We start from the raw sequence: 15,809 nt of genomic DNA, 5'->3' as shown, positions 1-15,809 counted from the left end.
TCACCAAAAAAATGTAAAAAAGTTAATAAAGACACAACAGTTTTTGACAAGTCCTTTATTAAAAAACAAAAAATAAATGTTCCTCGAAGTAGATTCAATGTCAATCACGATGCCCGCCGCTTCCTGCTGACCCCCCCCCAAAAAAATCTCTGCACCCGACGAAGGATCCCCTGTCATCTGACAGTTCCGTTCTCTAACAGCTCTTGAAAAACGAAGGGGAAGGGGGCACACGATGACATAATTGACCGGCGCATACTGGGTCTATGACATTACAAGTTATTTAAAAACTGTCAGATGGCAGGAGCCTTTGTCTGGTGCCGAACTCTTTTCTTTTTTGGGGGGTTGGTGATTGCGGCGGCCATCGTGATTGACGTTGGATATACTTCAGGGGGCATTTATTTTATTTTGTTTTTTAATAAAGGAATATTCAAAGACTGCTGTTGTGTTTTGATTTACTTTTTACGCCGAATGAGTAGGGGTACTATGTATCCCATACTCATTCACATGGGGGGCGGGATTTGGGGGGCTCCCTTGTTAAATCGTTCTGAAAATTTGGAATTTGTTAGAAAACGAAAATATGAGATAAAACAAATTTAAACAAAATTTGTTACTATTTCATTCAGAGAATCAGATACAGTGGCTTGAAAAAGTATTCATACCCCTTGACATTTTCCACATTGTGCCATGTTACAACCGAAAACATAAATGTATTTTATTGGGATTTTATGTGATAGACCAACACAAAGTGGCACAAAACTGTGAACTGGAAGGAAAATGATAAATGGTTTTCCACATTTTTTTACAAATAAATATATGAAAAGTGTGGCGTGCATGTGTATTCAGCCCCCTTTACTAAAATCTAGTGAAACCAATTGCCTTCAGAAGTTACCTAATTAGTAAATAGAGTCCATCTGTGTGTAATTTAATCTCAGTATAAATACAGCTGTTCTGTAAAGCCCTCAGAGGTTTGTTAGAGAATCTTAGTGAACAAACAGCATCATGAAGGCCAAGGAATACACAAGGGAGGTCAGGGATAAAGTTGTGGAGAAGTTTAAAGCAGGGTTATGTTTGAAAAAAACATCTCAAGTTTTGAACATCTCATGGAGCACTGTTCAATCCATCATCCGAAAATGAAAAGACTATGGCACAACTGCAAGCAGCCAAAAAGCCCATGGTAACTGGAGGAGCTGCAGAGATCCACAGCTCAGGTGGGAGAATCTGTCCACAGGACAACTATTAGTTGTGCACTCCACAAATCTGACCTTTATGGAAGAGTGGTAAGAAGTAAGCCATAAGAGGTCCCGTTTGCAGTATGTGAGAAGCCATGTTGGGGACACAGCAAACATGTGGAAGAAGGTGCTCTGGTCAGATGAGACCAAAAATTGCAAGTTAGACTTACCGGTAACTTGTTTTCCAATAGGCTTTCAGGACAGTACCCGAGAGATCATGGCTCTTCCTCCCACAGGAAACAACTCATCAATTAAGTCTTTAATTGGAGTCCTCCACGTTGCCTCGTCAGTTGTTTTGTAGAGAACTCCAGCCCCAGCTGCAACACATAAGCGACAGTTATATCATAGTATTACAGCATTAGCATAACAAAAGGGCGGGTTACTGCTGTCCTGAAAGCCTATTGGAAAACAAGTTACTGGTAAGTCTAACTTGCAATTTTCCAAAACTTCTTTCAGGACAGCACCCGAGAGGATAATCAAGACTTACTCCATTTAGGATGGGACAACAGCCTGTAAGACTTTTCTTCCAAAAGCCTGTTCCCCAGCCATCATGAGTTCTAACCTATAATGACAGGCAAAGGTTGTCAGACTTGTTCAAGTAGCTGCCTTACAGATTTGTTCGGGGGTGGCGCCAGCTTTTTCTGCCCAACTCACTGCCGAAGCTCTTGTAGAATGAGCCCGGACATTCACTGGACTCTCTTGACCTGTAAGAGAATAGGCTTCTGAGATAGCCATTCTCAACCATCTGGCAATGGTTCCTCTAGAAGCTTGTCTTTCTTTTTTATTACCGGAAAATAAAACAAATAGAGCATCTGAACATCTAAAGTCTTTAGTGTTTTCCAAGTACCGTAACTCAAGACTGCTCTTTTAACATCCAGGGTATGGAATTCTTCTTCCTTCTTACCCGATGGATTAGAACAAAAGGTAGGAAGTATTATCTCCTGAGTTCGATTCTGGACCGAAGCGACCTTCGGCAAAAAAAATAGGATCCGTCTTCGGAACAATTCAGTCTGAAAAAATGGAAAAGAAAGGCTCCCCGATTGATAAGGCTTGCAGCTCACTGACTCTTCGAGCTGTTGTAACCGCCACTAAAAAAACTGTTTTCAAAGTAACTAATTTCAGGGAGGCTAAATTAATGGGTTCAAAAGGTTCCTTGGTCAGGGCCTGAAGAACAACCGATAAGTCCCATGCTGGACAGCTTCTGATCACCACTGGTCTAGACCGGGTGAGAGCTTTGAAGAATCTAATTACTAAGGGTTCTGATGAAATGGATTTTTCCAGAAATACCCCCAGCGCAGCAACTTGAACCTTGAGGGTGCTGACCGCTAGGCCCTTGTCCGCTCCTTCTTGCAGGAACTCAAGAACAGAAGAAGTTTGCTTTGGTGATCTGTCAGATGCAGTGCACCAGGAGTTGAAGACTTTCCAAACTTTGGAATATATTGCTCTTGTAACCTTCTTTCTGCTGGATAGGAGGGTAGCCACCAATCTAATTGAGAAACCTTTTCTCTTCAAGAGCTGTTCCTCAGTAGCCAGGCCGTGAGTTTTAGTTTTGTTACTTCCTGGTGAAGCAGAGGACCTTGTAACAGAAGGTCTTTCCTTAACGGAAGCTGCCAGAACGGTTTTAGTTGCATCTGAAGAAGGGATGAAAACCAAGGCCTTTTGGGCCAGAAGGGTGTGATGAGGATCACCGTTGTATCCTCCTTCCCGATTTTTGCTATGACCCGAGGGATAAGCTGAAATGGGTCAAATGCGTAACAGAGGTGAAATTTCCAATTGTGCGCCAGAGCATCCACTCCCAGTGATGCCTCGTTCCTGTTCAGGGAGAAGAAACGACACACTTGCGAGTTTTCCTGGGTCGCAAAGAGATCCACTCTTGGGCGCCCCCATTTCTGCACTATCAAATGGAAGACTTCTGGATTCAATTGCCACTCCGCTTCTAATACCTGGTTCCTGCTTAGGAAGTCCGCTACTCTGTTTAGGGTCCCTTTTAAATGGACCGCGGATAAGGATAGAGTATGGAGCTCTGCCCAACTTAGAATGCCTTTTGCTAGGATTTGCAGAACTTTGCTTCTGGTTCCCCCCTGTCTGTTTATGTAGGCCACCGCCGTGGCGTTGTCTGACAGGATCTGAGTATGCTGTCCCTGGACTTTTTTCGCAAAGGTCAGTAAGGCTATCTCTATAGCTTTTAGTTCCCTCCAATTTGAGGACCTCAGTGCATCTTTTGTGGCCCACGAGCCCTGGGCCTACCGACCGTTCATATGAGCCCCCCAACCCCAGGAACTGGCATCGGTTGTCAACCTCACCTGGGTTGGGAAGGACCATAACAGACCCTCTGAATATCTTTTCTGGTTCTTCCACCACCAAAGACTCCTTTTCACTGAAATAGGGATCTTCACTAGTGAATCTAGTGAATCCTTCTGGTGATTCCAGGGTTTTAACAGGAAACTTTGCAGAGGTCTGAAATGGAGCTTTGCCCACTGGACGGCCGGTATGGAAGAGGTCAGGGTTCCCAATGCTGACATGACCTACCTGATGGACAGAAATTGATTGGACTGTAGCAGTGACACCACTTGTACCAACTTTTCCTGTTTCTCCTCTGGAAGAAAAATTTTTTGTTCCAAAGAGTTTATACGGAAACCCAGGAATAACACTTCCTGTGAGGGAATCAGATTTGATTTTTGAAGGTTTAAAATCCACCCTATGGATTCTAGGTGAACACGGGCTCTGAGCAAGTTTTTTTGAAGACCTTCTCTGGTCTGAGCAAAAAACAGCAGGTCGTCCAAATAAGGAATAACTGAGATCCCTTCTAGACGCAGAGGCGCCAGTGCTTCGGCCATTATTTTCGTGAACACCCTTGGGGATGATGACAGACCAAACGGGAGTGCTCTGAATTGCAGATGTACCACCTTCTTCCCTTCTTTCAGTGCTAACCTCAGATATTTCTGCGACCTGGCGGCAATAGGAATGTGGAGATAGGCATCTTGTAAATCTATTGATGCCATGTAGCACTCTTGATACAGGAGGTTTCTTACTGAAAATATGGAATCCATCCGAAACCTTCTGTACTCTACTGATTTGTTCAGCATTTTGAGATTCAGGATAAGACGGAACTTTCCTGAAGGTTTCTGAACAAGAAAAACATGTGAGTAGAACCCCTGGAAGAACTCCCCCGCCGGGACCGGAACAATGACTTTCTGAGTTTTCAGTTCCTGAATTAGGGACTTCATGGCGAAAGCCTTGACTGCATCCCTTGGGATGTTTGTCACTAAGAATCTTTTTGGAGGTTCTTCCGTGAATTCTATCACATACCCCTGGGAGAGCATATTTACAATGAACTGATTTGAAGAAATGGCTCTCCACTGAGGAAGAAACTCCTACAGTCTTCCCCCGACCTTGAGGGAGTCATTGTGGTTTTCCGGAGGTCGCAGGAGGATTGAAGAGCACTCCACCCCTACCTTTGGGCTTCTGAGAAGACCATGACTTCTTCTTGCCCTGCGTTTTTCCTTCCTGCTGACCTTTTTGGGGCCGAAAAAAATGCTTATGGGTTTGCGCCTGCCCATGTCCTCAAAGGCGAGGTCCGTAGACTTAGAGACCTGAGAAAAGGCAGAGTCCAATTTTGGAACCTTGTTCCATATAGAATCTGGATTTTCCTCAAATGGAAATCTTTTCTTGTGAACCCGGGAAAAGAAAGGCTTTTTCTCAGGTTCCAGCCACTCTTTTTTAATCATATCAGTGATAACCGAATGGACTGGAAAAGAATGGCCTTTTGAATCCCCTAAACCAGCATCCATGCGGTCATGCAGGGAGAGTTCCTTCTTTTCCTCTTCTATCCCCAAAGTGGCATGGATTACTTTCAGGAGTCCTCCCACCTCTTCTAGCGACATTTTGTATTTAGAAGTGGCATCTGATTCATTTTCCTCCTCCTCAGAATCTGTTTCATCTGGAGCGAGGGAAACGGACCCTTGGGAAGCGTCCTGGGATATCGGACCCCCCAAAATTATTTGAGAGCCGCCCTGGGGTTCTGAAGATGGCTGTGGAACCGAAGAATCCCTAGAGGGACCTGGTTCCTCTCTTAGGTTTGACCTACAAGCTTGAAAGGTGGCCCGGAGCTCATCCTTTATTGTTGTAACAAATCGCCATACACGGATGGAGTCTCCTCTCTGACCAAATTTGTAATGCACTCTGCACAAAGCATTTTGGTCCAAACATCGCTTAATTTCTCTTTGCAGACAGGGCACCTTTTCTTGACTGGTTGGGCAGAACCTTTGGCCTGGACAAACAGAAAAGAGACATGGAACCACGCTTAAAAGGCTGCAATACAGCACAAATAAGACACCCAGGTGCACTAAGGAAGATAACATCTTACTTCCATGTGCCCAGCAAGCCACCACCACCACCACCTAATCCCCTGTTGCAGGGCAAATATACTAAACCTAGCCACTGCAACATACATTCCCAAGAATGGAGGGGGGGGGTGGGGGAAGGGGGGGAAAGGGTGAGTAACCCCCCCCCACAGGAGAAAACGGCCCAGGGTAATAGAGGACACAGTCCCTTACCTTAGCCTTGCTGGCGCCTTGGCTTGCACCCTTATCCGCTGCATCGCTATCCATAGCTGTCTGCGGGCGCGTGGTGAAACGAACGGTTCCAGATTAGAAAACGCCGCTGCGCTGACCTGGAACCGGAAATAAGGCACCAGGTGACCCTGCCCTCTCCCTCTGCGCTTTGCGGTCGGAAATGACGCGCGCACCGACCCGGAAGTGCTGCTTCTTCCCATTACAGGACGTGGCTGAGGCGCTCCTCTGCCACCAGAAACATGGCGGCCAAAAATTGGAAGCAGCACCCCCAGACGTACAGGCTCTCCCCGAGCGCGGAAGAGGGAGAGGGAGCCCACGGGACCATCCATCTAGGAGGCAAGTGGGAGGCTCACTCTCCTAGCCAAAAAAGACCTAACAGGTGAGAACCTGTGTCTCCCAGAGATCATGGCTCCCACCAGAGGTGTTCCTCCAGCTGGAGGAAAAACAAAAAAACGACGAGGCAACGTGGAGGACTCCAATTAAAGACTTAATTGATGAGGTGTTTCCTGTGGGAGGAGGAGCCATGATCTCTTGGGTGCTGTCCTGAAAGACGTTTTGGAAATTGAACTTTTTGGCCTAAAAGCAAAACGCTATGTGTGGCGGAAAATTAACACTGCACATCACCCTGAACACACCATCCCCACTGTGAAACATGGTGGTGGTGGCAGCATCATGTTGTGGGGATACTTTTCTTCAGCAGGGACAGGGAAGCTAAGCTGGTCATAGTTGATGGGAAGATGGAGCCAAATACAGGGCAATCTTAGAAGAAAACCTGTTAGAGTCTGCAAAAGATTTGAGACTGGGGCAGAGGTTCACCTTCGAGCAGGACAACGACCCTAAACATACAGCCAGAGCTACAATGGAATGGTTTAGATCAAAGCATTTCATGTGTTGGAATGGTCCAGTCAAAGTCCAGACCTAAACCCAATTGAGAATCTGTGGCAAGACTTGAAAATTGCTGTTCACAGACGCTCTCCATCCAATCTGGCAGAGCTTGAGCTATTTTGCAAAGAAGAATGGGCAAAAACGTCACTCTCTAGATGAGCAAAGCTGGTAGAGACATCCCCAAAAAGACTTGCAGCTGTAATTGCAGAGAAAGGTGGTTCTACAAAGTATTGGCTCAGGGGGGCTGATTACAAATGCATGCCACACTTTTTAGATATATATTTGTAAAAAATTGTGAAAACCATTTAGCATTTTCCTTCCATTTCACAATTACGTGCCACTTTGTGTTGCTCTATCACATAAAATCCCAATAAAATAAATTTACCTTTTTGGTTGTAACATGACAATGTGGAAAATTTCAAGGGGTATGATTACTTCTTCAAGGCACTGTATATCCGAATCTCCAAATAACCAAAAAGGTATATTCGGACCAAAACTAATTGCACATTCGTTGCGCATCGTGCTCATCGCACAACTTTGCATCAAATATTGACACCAAAACCTTGGGGACAGTGAGTGTGTTTCCCCCTGCAGGGACCTCTTCCCCCTACACCCTTAAGCTGGAATTCAACACAAACCAAAAAGATAAACCTAAATAATTTTTTATACAAACAAAAGTAAACGTGCAGCATCAATTACTATATTTAATTTATCTTGACAACTTCTATCCAAACATGAAAAAGTAGTACTTTTGTCCTCAAAGAAATATTGATACATTTGCGACCATAAAATATATCTCAGTGTTACGTTTAAAAAAATATTATGTGTCTTCAGATACCAGCTTAGCAGTCTTTGTAAGTTTAGTTGCCCATGACATTAAGAAGTTTACAGTCTAGCCTACATTAGATGATATTTGAACACTAGCACATCAAGGAGCAGTTCAAAATGTATCCAAGCAACAGACATATAGGCATCAGTAATACGTGTTAATGACAGGGTACCAATACCAAACTTGCAGGGCCAGTTCTAAAAACAAGACCTAAAGTGCCTTCTCCTTATCACGATAAGGGTTTGGTATGGGTTTTGAGGGGGCCACACGCTTTTGTTTCTTTTCAGGGCATGTTGCCCATTATTGTTTAACTGCTCCCTATCCCTTTTCCTGGCCACCAAGGCTGCCATGCATGTCTGGTATGGATTATGAGAGGGAGAATAGACACAAAAAAAATCCTTTGGGGTCCCCTTCAAAATGCATACTAGGCCTTTATCTGGGCAAGAAGCCTGGCTGACCAGGAAAAGGGAGGCAGAGAGCGTGTGCCCTTCCTCTTCCTGAACCATACCAGGCCACATACCCTCTACATTGGGAAGATACCGTGCCATGTTAATAAGAACAAATACCCCATACCCACATCCCTGGCCCAGTGGATGTGGAGGTGTGTGTCCTACAATGTTAATCACGTCATCCAGCAATGTGGTTTCATTGTCAATTAGGATAAGCAATGCCCCAATGCATATGACATATGTACATATGTACATGGAAACAGGCCATTCTGCTATATACCATACGGAGACAGGCACTCTGCGACTTCTGTACATCCGCCCTGTCAGATTTTCCCCACTGGATCAGCACTGCAAGCTTTAGTCTGCAACACTGATCAGTGTATTCTGACAGCAGGGAAGTTTCCCTGCTATCAGAATACAATATCTCATCAGAGAGGATTCCCTTTTCCACATCGAGCGTGTGGATATCTGAATCAAATCAGTCGACCTGCTGGTTGAATAAAAAATTTACTCATCTATGGACTGCCTTAATACCAGGATAAACAGAACACCTTATAGAAGCAGTAGGAGTATACTTCCTGAGCCTGTGCTAGATAACCTCTCTCTGCTTTCTTATCAGTTCTTACTAATCACATTCAGCCTTTAGGGATTAAATCTAGTTGTGAAAAAATGCAGAGTGAGCAGCACCAAGGAGGATGTTTCAGATCAACAGCAGGCAAGTTCCAGAATCATCAGATGACAGACAGAAGGTGGTAGGGTGGAAGGCGCTGTAAACAATGTTGACATGAATATTTTTTAGCTACACTATGCTTCCAGTATTCATCTGGAGGTTTAAGCTGGGTACACATAGATTGAGGAACCAGCAAAATTATGATTTCAACCAAAGACGATCATTAGACTGATTACTGTCAAATGGTCCTGCTGGAAAATCAGCATTTGATCAGCTTCTGCAGCCAATGGCTGCAGCGCTGATCATTGAATTTTGATGGGGAAGGAGTCCCCGAATACAATAGCGCAGTGGGGGGATTCCTGCATTCACATCACTCGTGTTGATGCAGGAATCTGTGAGTTTTTTGTAATTCATTCAGCCTGGTGGCTGATTGAAAAAAGGCTCACAGTGTGTACTTATGCCGCGTACACACAGTCGGACTTTTCGACCAGACTGGTCCGACGGACGCCGATGGACCAAATCCGGCGGACAATCCGATCGTGTGTGGGCTTCACCGGACCTTCAGCTGACTTTTCCAGTCACAAATCTGACGGACTTTAGATTTGGAACATGCTTCCAATCTTTACGTCGTAACTCTGCCGGACCCAGAAATCCGCTCGTCTGTATGCTAGTCTGACGGACAAAAACCGACGCTAGGGCAGCTATTGGCTACTGGCTATCAACTTCCTTATTTTAGTCCGGTCGTACGTCATCACGAACGAATCCGTTGGACTTTGGTGTGATCGTGTGTAGGCAAGTCCGGTCGTTAGAAAGTCAGTCGAAAGTCTGTCGGACAGGCTGTCGGACTTTCGAAGCTGAAAAGTCTGACCGTGTGTACACGGCATTAGTCTAAGTTTTCAATTTTTTCAACTGTCCAACTCACAAGTCTATAAGGAAAATATCTGTTTTACCCCAGTGTCTGTTGCTTTCTTCATAGAGGAAGATTTGAGTTTTGGCAGACCCTTACCTCTGTAGATACTCATCCCGGCCGCAGATCTGAAGAAAACCAACTTTCCTTTTGGGATACGGTGGGTTTGGCAGAGATTCCTGTGTCTGTAGCAGAGAGTCCAGGACTGGGTACAGGCTCTGTGATGGTGGTTGCAGATTAGATGCTGGATTCTGGTCCAGGTAATATTGAGTCTGAGGAATGTAATCCGGCATGTGTAGAGACGGGTACACAGAAGAGACAGATTTGGCCAATTTATGGAGAATATCAGAAATTAGTTCTTCTACCCGCACTGTGTCTGAAAAAGAAAATTCAACCAATTAAACTTCCATCGTTTTATCATTCACTTGAGAAGGGGGAAGATTTCCGATGATTGCCAGCTCGCTGCTTATTAACTTCAGAGTACAGGGATCAGTTGTGTGGGGCCCTATGTAATGTAAGGCTGGACATACATTATACAATTTTCTTGTACATTTTTCCTTTAGATTTACCAAAACCGTATAATATGAGGCCTGCATACTTTCAATTTGTATGCAATCAGCCAGGCCCTTGCACACCATACAATAGTTGAAGGTATATCTAAAGGAAATTGAACAAGAAAATTGTATAATGTATGGCAAGCAGATCTCTAGGACAGCCTCTCACCACCATCATCCTGTGAAAGACAAGGCCTCAGACCTCACACTGCCCTTAGTTATTCTATGAAAGTTAATGACCTGTGCACTGGTCATTAGTAATCACTGAGCACTACAGTCAGGACTGTGGATAAGGGGGCACCACCAGTCCTCCTATACAGGGCCCAGGCAACAGAGTGAATCGGATTTGGGCAGGGAGGGTGATCAGCATGGCTGGGGGGCAATTACTGGAATCGATCCCCTGTATATGTCTCTCTGCAGCAGGGGATTGGTACCAGTAATTGCCCCCCCCCCGCTGCAATGATCTGCCTCCCTGTGCCCTTGTCCCAGCCCCCCTACCCCTGCAGTGCTTCTGGCTTCCCTACTCAGGCAGCTGCAAGCTTACAACAGGATGAAAAGTGGGGGAATGGTCCGGTAAATATGTCATATTTACCAGCCCCTTCCTTTCCTGAATGAACACATTGAGTGATCAGTAACGATCACTCACTGTGTTCATTCATAACATAAGCATAGTAAACTGTGATAATTGGGGGCCCTGTCAGGTTGGCTGTATGGGGCCCTGTGGTTTCTAACAGCAGTCCTGACAACAGTGAATAGAAAGCGTTTTCCTCCTCTCCTGGTTATTAATTCCAATACAAGCTTATCATGTGATGAGTGTGGATTACCCATCTTTTCTTGTTCAATGATGATCTAAAAACATCGCCCCCATCAGATTACTGACCTCTATGAAGAAGCAAGAGGGGGGCCTGGAGATTTTCCACATAGACAGAAATTTCCACCTCAGAATCTTCCACCTCATCTGGGAAGGGAATGGCAACACTCCACAATCTGCCAGAATTTGAAGCAGTGTCTGCAGCACAGAATTTTTTTCGTATACTAAAAGAGAGGAAATAACACAAGTGACCCAAGTGCCAGATCCCAATACTGCGAGGAACAACAAAATGGCAATATAATAGTAATATTACCTAAGAATAATGAGCCAGTCACATCAGTTTCTGTACTGGAGGAACTTACACACCCATCCCACCACAGTCACACACTATTATCATTATTATTTGTATTATGATATAAAAGTGCTGTACAGAGAACACTGAACCAATCACATCAGTTTCTGCACCAGGGAAGCTTACACGCTACTGTCCCACCACAGTCACACACTATTATTATACATTTATACACCTGTGACATATTCCAAAGTGTTGTACAGAGAACATTCATACAGTGATAATAATACAATCCGAGATGGATAATACAGTAGAGACAATGATTTGGGGATAAAAATATAATATGATAGTGAAGTTCTCATCTACATACAGTTTTACGGTCTCACAGAACGCAGTGAACGCCGTATTTCTATCTGAGGACATTTCCAGGATTTGAATTTTCCAGTCAGTTATCTGAAGTGAAATGAATTGAACGATCAGTAAACACCTCAATGACGGTCATCACATAAATCTGATACAAAATGATTCACTCGGTGTGATTAGCTCAGCAGTCTGATGGGGAATACAAATTAAATCATGCGTGATTACAGATTGTCCCACTTGTACAGGCCCCATTCACACAGGCGCTGAGGCCTATACAGAGTGAAATGAGGTGTAAGCACAGACAATGGGCACACTTATGCCAGTCAGATTTGGATATGTGGCTGTCTGTACAGCCTCTGAGTCTTCATTCACTAGCATAGGCTGCCTGCATGCAGATCCAGGCCGCTCCAGACATGTAAATAAATGGCTCATTGTACAGGCTTCAGTGCCCATGTGAATGAGGCCTAACACTGGCAGAAGATGATTTTCTCCTGGTTTAAACTGTCCACATACATTAGGGGGAAGTTAGACATGTAAGAACATACAGTACATTGTAGGTAGGTGTAGTGGTTTCCACTGAGGTCTTAAACTGGCCATATACCGGGCTGAATGAAATAGAACTAACAGTTTCCTCCATCCACAAAAAACAAGGTGGATGGAAGAATTCAATCTGCCGGAACATTGTAATGGGTACTCTTTACAAACTGAAGCCTTATCACATTGACATTCACTAAGAAAAGAAGAGTGCAACTGCACTTCCAAAGTGCACAGTCTATTTGCCTTTATTAAATAGAATAAATTTACTAAAGGCAAATAGACTGTGCACTTTGGAAGTGCAGTTGCTCCAGAGCTTAGTAAATTAGGGGAAGCTCTGCTGACTTCCAGCATCCAATCATGTTCAAGCAAAAATGCTGTTTTTTTTTTCCTTCCCTGCATGTGATTGAGTATTCTTTGTTAAGTGAAGTTTTACTTAATTTACTAAAAGCTCTGGACCAACTGCATTTGCAAAGTACACAGTCTATTTCCCTTTAGTAAATATACCCCACTGTCATTACTCCAGGGAGTATATAGGCACTTTAAAATGTATGTAATGTATGTAATGTATGTAAAGCCACAACTTTTTTTTTTTTTGCTGCCTGTGTCCCCACTGGGGAGATTCCCCCTCACGTTTTGTCTTGGTGTTATTGAGGCTGGAAGCAAGATCCAAAATGTTACAGTTGTCGCCAAAACAGAAATAGAGGGCTAAATCTTCCACTGGGGACACCTGTTAAACGGACACCTGAAGTCCAAAGATGACTTTGTTTTTTTTTTCGTTCAATCAGCGGGTTGAACAAAAAAGACTGACCCCGATTCGTATATCCATACATTTGTGGGGTGGATGGGGGAATCACTCCCACTGAGCTATTGTGTTCTGACAGTGAGGAGATTCCCCCCAATTCCTCGCTGTTGGCACCCATTAAATGGCATTTATCCGACAGGCTGGTTGTACAGAAGTTGACTGGTAGCCCATACATGGATCAAAATTCATGTATGGTCAGGATCTGCCCACATGCCTGGACAGGCATTCGTCTCAGTCTCTCAGCGAGCTGCTGAGAGGCTGAGCCAGTTGCTCCCACCCCCACAGTCCAGTGCACTCCAGTGAGAGCGGGGGGCCAGAGCAGAGAGCCGGTGATTGACAGTCACCAGTTCTCTGCTCAGGGAGCTTTGAGAACCGAGCGATCAGCGGTGTTTGATCGCTCGGTACTCAGTCTTAGAGCTGGCGGGGGACCGATGCTGCATCCACCTAGGTAAGCATGATTGAAAAAAAAACACATATCCATACTTCTCTTTTAACACTTCTTCACTCCATTTTCAGATTGTGTAAATGTAAACAGTCTAATGCATATGTGATAACAGTTCACAAAGCTTGTCTCTGTGTATATCATATAAAGATGTATATGTGGCAGCTAGAGTTATTCAAGCTCTGCTTCCCACTTAGTGACCACAAATTTGCACTGTGAGATGAACAGTAAAGTGCGCTTTACTGTTCATCTTACAGTGCAAATTTGTGGTCAGTTCTGATTGAAATGGGTTCAATACACAAAATTCAGTCTCTGAGTGTACATTGATCTTTTGTCATCAGCTGTTCAGCAAATATGCTGGTTGCACTATACAGACAGTACATTTGAAATATGGATCAGCACTGAAGTAAAATGTGAAGTCATATTAAAGATGAATAAATGCTACTATAAGCACTCATAATGTGCATTTACTAAGATGACACTATGGGGGGGGGGTGGATTTACTAAAACTGGAGAGTGAAAAATCTGGTGCAGCTCTGCACAGAAACCAATCAGCTTCCAGTTTTTATTGTCAAAGCTTAACCCCTTGACGCCGTCTGCATGCATTTAAACGGCCGCTCAGCGGCTGAGCCTTAACGCAGAGCGGCCACATATATGCAGCCCTGTTAACACAACTGACTGTGCTGAGAGCGTGCTCCCAGCACGATAGCCATCAGGTACTGGAAAGAATGCATGCATGCGAACGGGAGATTTCCAATCATGTGACTGCTGTGACAGACAATCACAGCGGTCACATGAGCCAAATGCCAGCCTCCGCCTCTCGGCTTTCAGAATTCTTAAATGGTCGAGAGGCGGTCAGTGTGAAGAGGTTAATTGAACAAGCTGAAGTTAGTAGCTGATTGGCTGCTATGTCCAGCTGCACCAGATTCTGAGAGCTACAGTTTTAGTAAACCCTCCCTATAGTTTTTAAGTGATGTAATAAATATGGGAGATTCTATCAGTGATTCATTGTCTCACCTGAGATTGGCGGTAATAATTGGGAGCTCTGGGCTGGATGTCATACATGGAGGATCTTCTCGTCTGTCGTTCACCCTCATCATCCCGCCAGGCATCCTCTCTCAGAGTCTGACTTCTCACCATCTTTCGTCCGCCAATGGTTGATATGAGAAAGGCACCGCTCGGGCAGTCAATCTGGTGATAATGGATGGCAGGATCAACGTGAGAGAAATCCCCAAAATGTTCAAAACCGATTTTGAATCCATTGAGGCTTGCTGTATTTTGTAGCTCTGGCTCTGCAGTTGGGTCATAGCTGTCCATGGAGGGAAGTGGAACCTCTGGGTACCACGACTGTTGCTCTTCCATATAGTTGTTTGTTATGAATCCATAGGTTGGTGGGAGAGCTGCTGTGCTGGTCATGTGATGATGAGGCTCTGTCGTACTGGTCATGAGATGGGGTGCCCATGTGCCGATCATGTGATGGGGTTCCGGCGTGCTGGACATTTGATGGGGTGCTGGAGTGGTGGTCATGTGATAGGTTTCTGGACTGCTTGCCATGTAATGGGGTGCCGGTGTGCCAAACATATGATGGCCAGCCATTGTGCCAATCATGTGATGGGGTTCCAGACTGCCGGTCATGTGATGTGGTGCCAAAGTACTATGATAGGATAGTGTTGCGCTAGTAGGATGAGACGGGGTAGGTTCAAATCCAAAAGTTGGAGGTCCATACCCACCAGGATAAGCCTGTGCATTCTGAACCAATGGATCCAGTTCATATCCTGGACAAGGAAATTGTGAGTTTTGGGCATTGGGGCTGAAATTGGTCACATAGTCTGAAAATCCAATACGGAAACCAGGATCCATCCTTCATTTGAAGATCTTTATTATGGTGGATGTGTCAGGATCTGTGGATGAGAGGACACAAACAGTCTGTACACACAATGCTAAGGTAGAGTTTGGTGTTGCCTTGGGGGGGGGGGGGGCATTGAATGGCTGACGTGGTGAGAATTTTTCTTGAAATGTATTGATTGCCAATACAAAACAATACAATAATTGATAGAGTGGCATCTTCCAATGGAGTCACCTGTTCTGGGGACAGCTTTCTAAAATCTGAGATTTTTTCCTTTCACTTCCTATTGTGTCTCTGGAACAGGAAGTAAAGGGAAATTTCCCCAATAGGATACAGACATTAAAAAAACTGACAGAGAAGTTCTAACTATTTCCAACTGTGTCAAAACTAATACAAGTTTTGGCTTTAGGTTCACTTTAAGGAATGAGCTACAATTTCATAGCTCCCAACTGTCCCTGATTTCGAGGGACTAGCCCTGCTTTGGAACAAAGTCCCTCTGTCCCTCTTTCACCCTCATCTGTCCCCCATTTTGGTCTGATCTATATAGTGGCACATAAAATGCACTTTTTATCCTTCAAAAAAGATTTTCCTAGTGCTAACAAGTGCTAAAATTTCTAAA

At 44.5% G+C, this 15,809-nt stretch overlaps 1 protein-coding gene across 6 annotated transcripts in view; it reads right to left on the bottom strand.

The window, feature by feature from the left end:
• The window catches only part of PIK3C2G (phosphatidylinositol-4-phosphate 3-kinase catalytic subunit type 2 gamma), a 190,933-nt gene that overhangs the window by 107,804 nt on the left and 67,320 nt on the right, over positions 1 to 15,809 (bottom strand). For all 6 annotated transcript variants that reach the window (XR_012242952.1, XM_073621371.1, XM_073621372.1 and 3 more), the window contains 4 exons: positions 14,362 to 15,245; positions 11,571 to 11,653; positions 10,978 to 11,132; positions 9,643 to 9,919 (listed from right to left, as the gene is read on the bottom strand). Coding sequence is in view for 5 of the 6 variants with exons in the window: in XM_073621371.1 (XP_073477472.1) it covers positions 9,643 to 9,919; positions 10,978 to 11,132; positions 11,571 to 11,653; positions 14,362 to 15,204 (1,358 nt within the window). In the remaining variant the exon portion in view is untranslated. The remainder of the gene's footprint in view (positions 1 to 9,642; positions 9,920 to 10,977; positions 11,133 to 11,570; positions 11,654 to 14,361; positions 15,246 to 15,809) is intronic.

The sequence above is a fragment of the Aquarana catesbeiana genome, linkage group LG03, assembly GCF_042186555.1.
Source record: "Aquarana catesbeiana isolate 2022-GZ linkage group LG03, ASM4218655v1, whole genome shotgun sequence".
Classification (NCBI taxonomy): Eukaryota; Metazoa; Chordata; class Amphibia; order Anura; family Ranidae; genus Aquarana; species Aquarana catesbeiana.
Note: the sequence above shows the minus strand (reverse complement) of the source record. Positions and strands in the feature narration are given on the sequence as shown.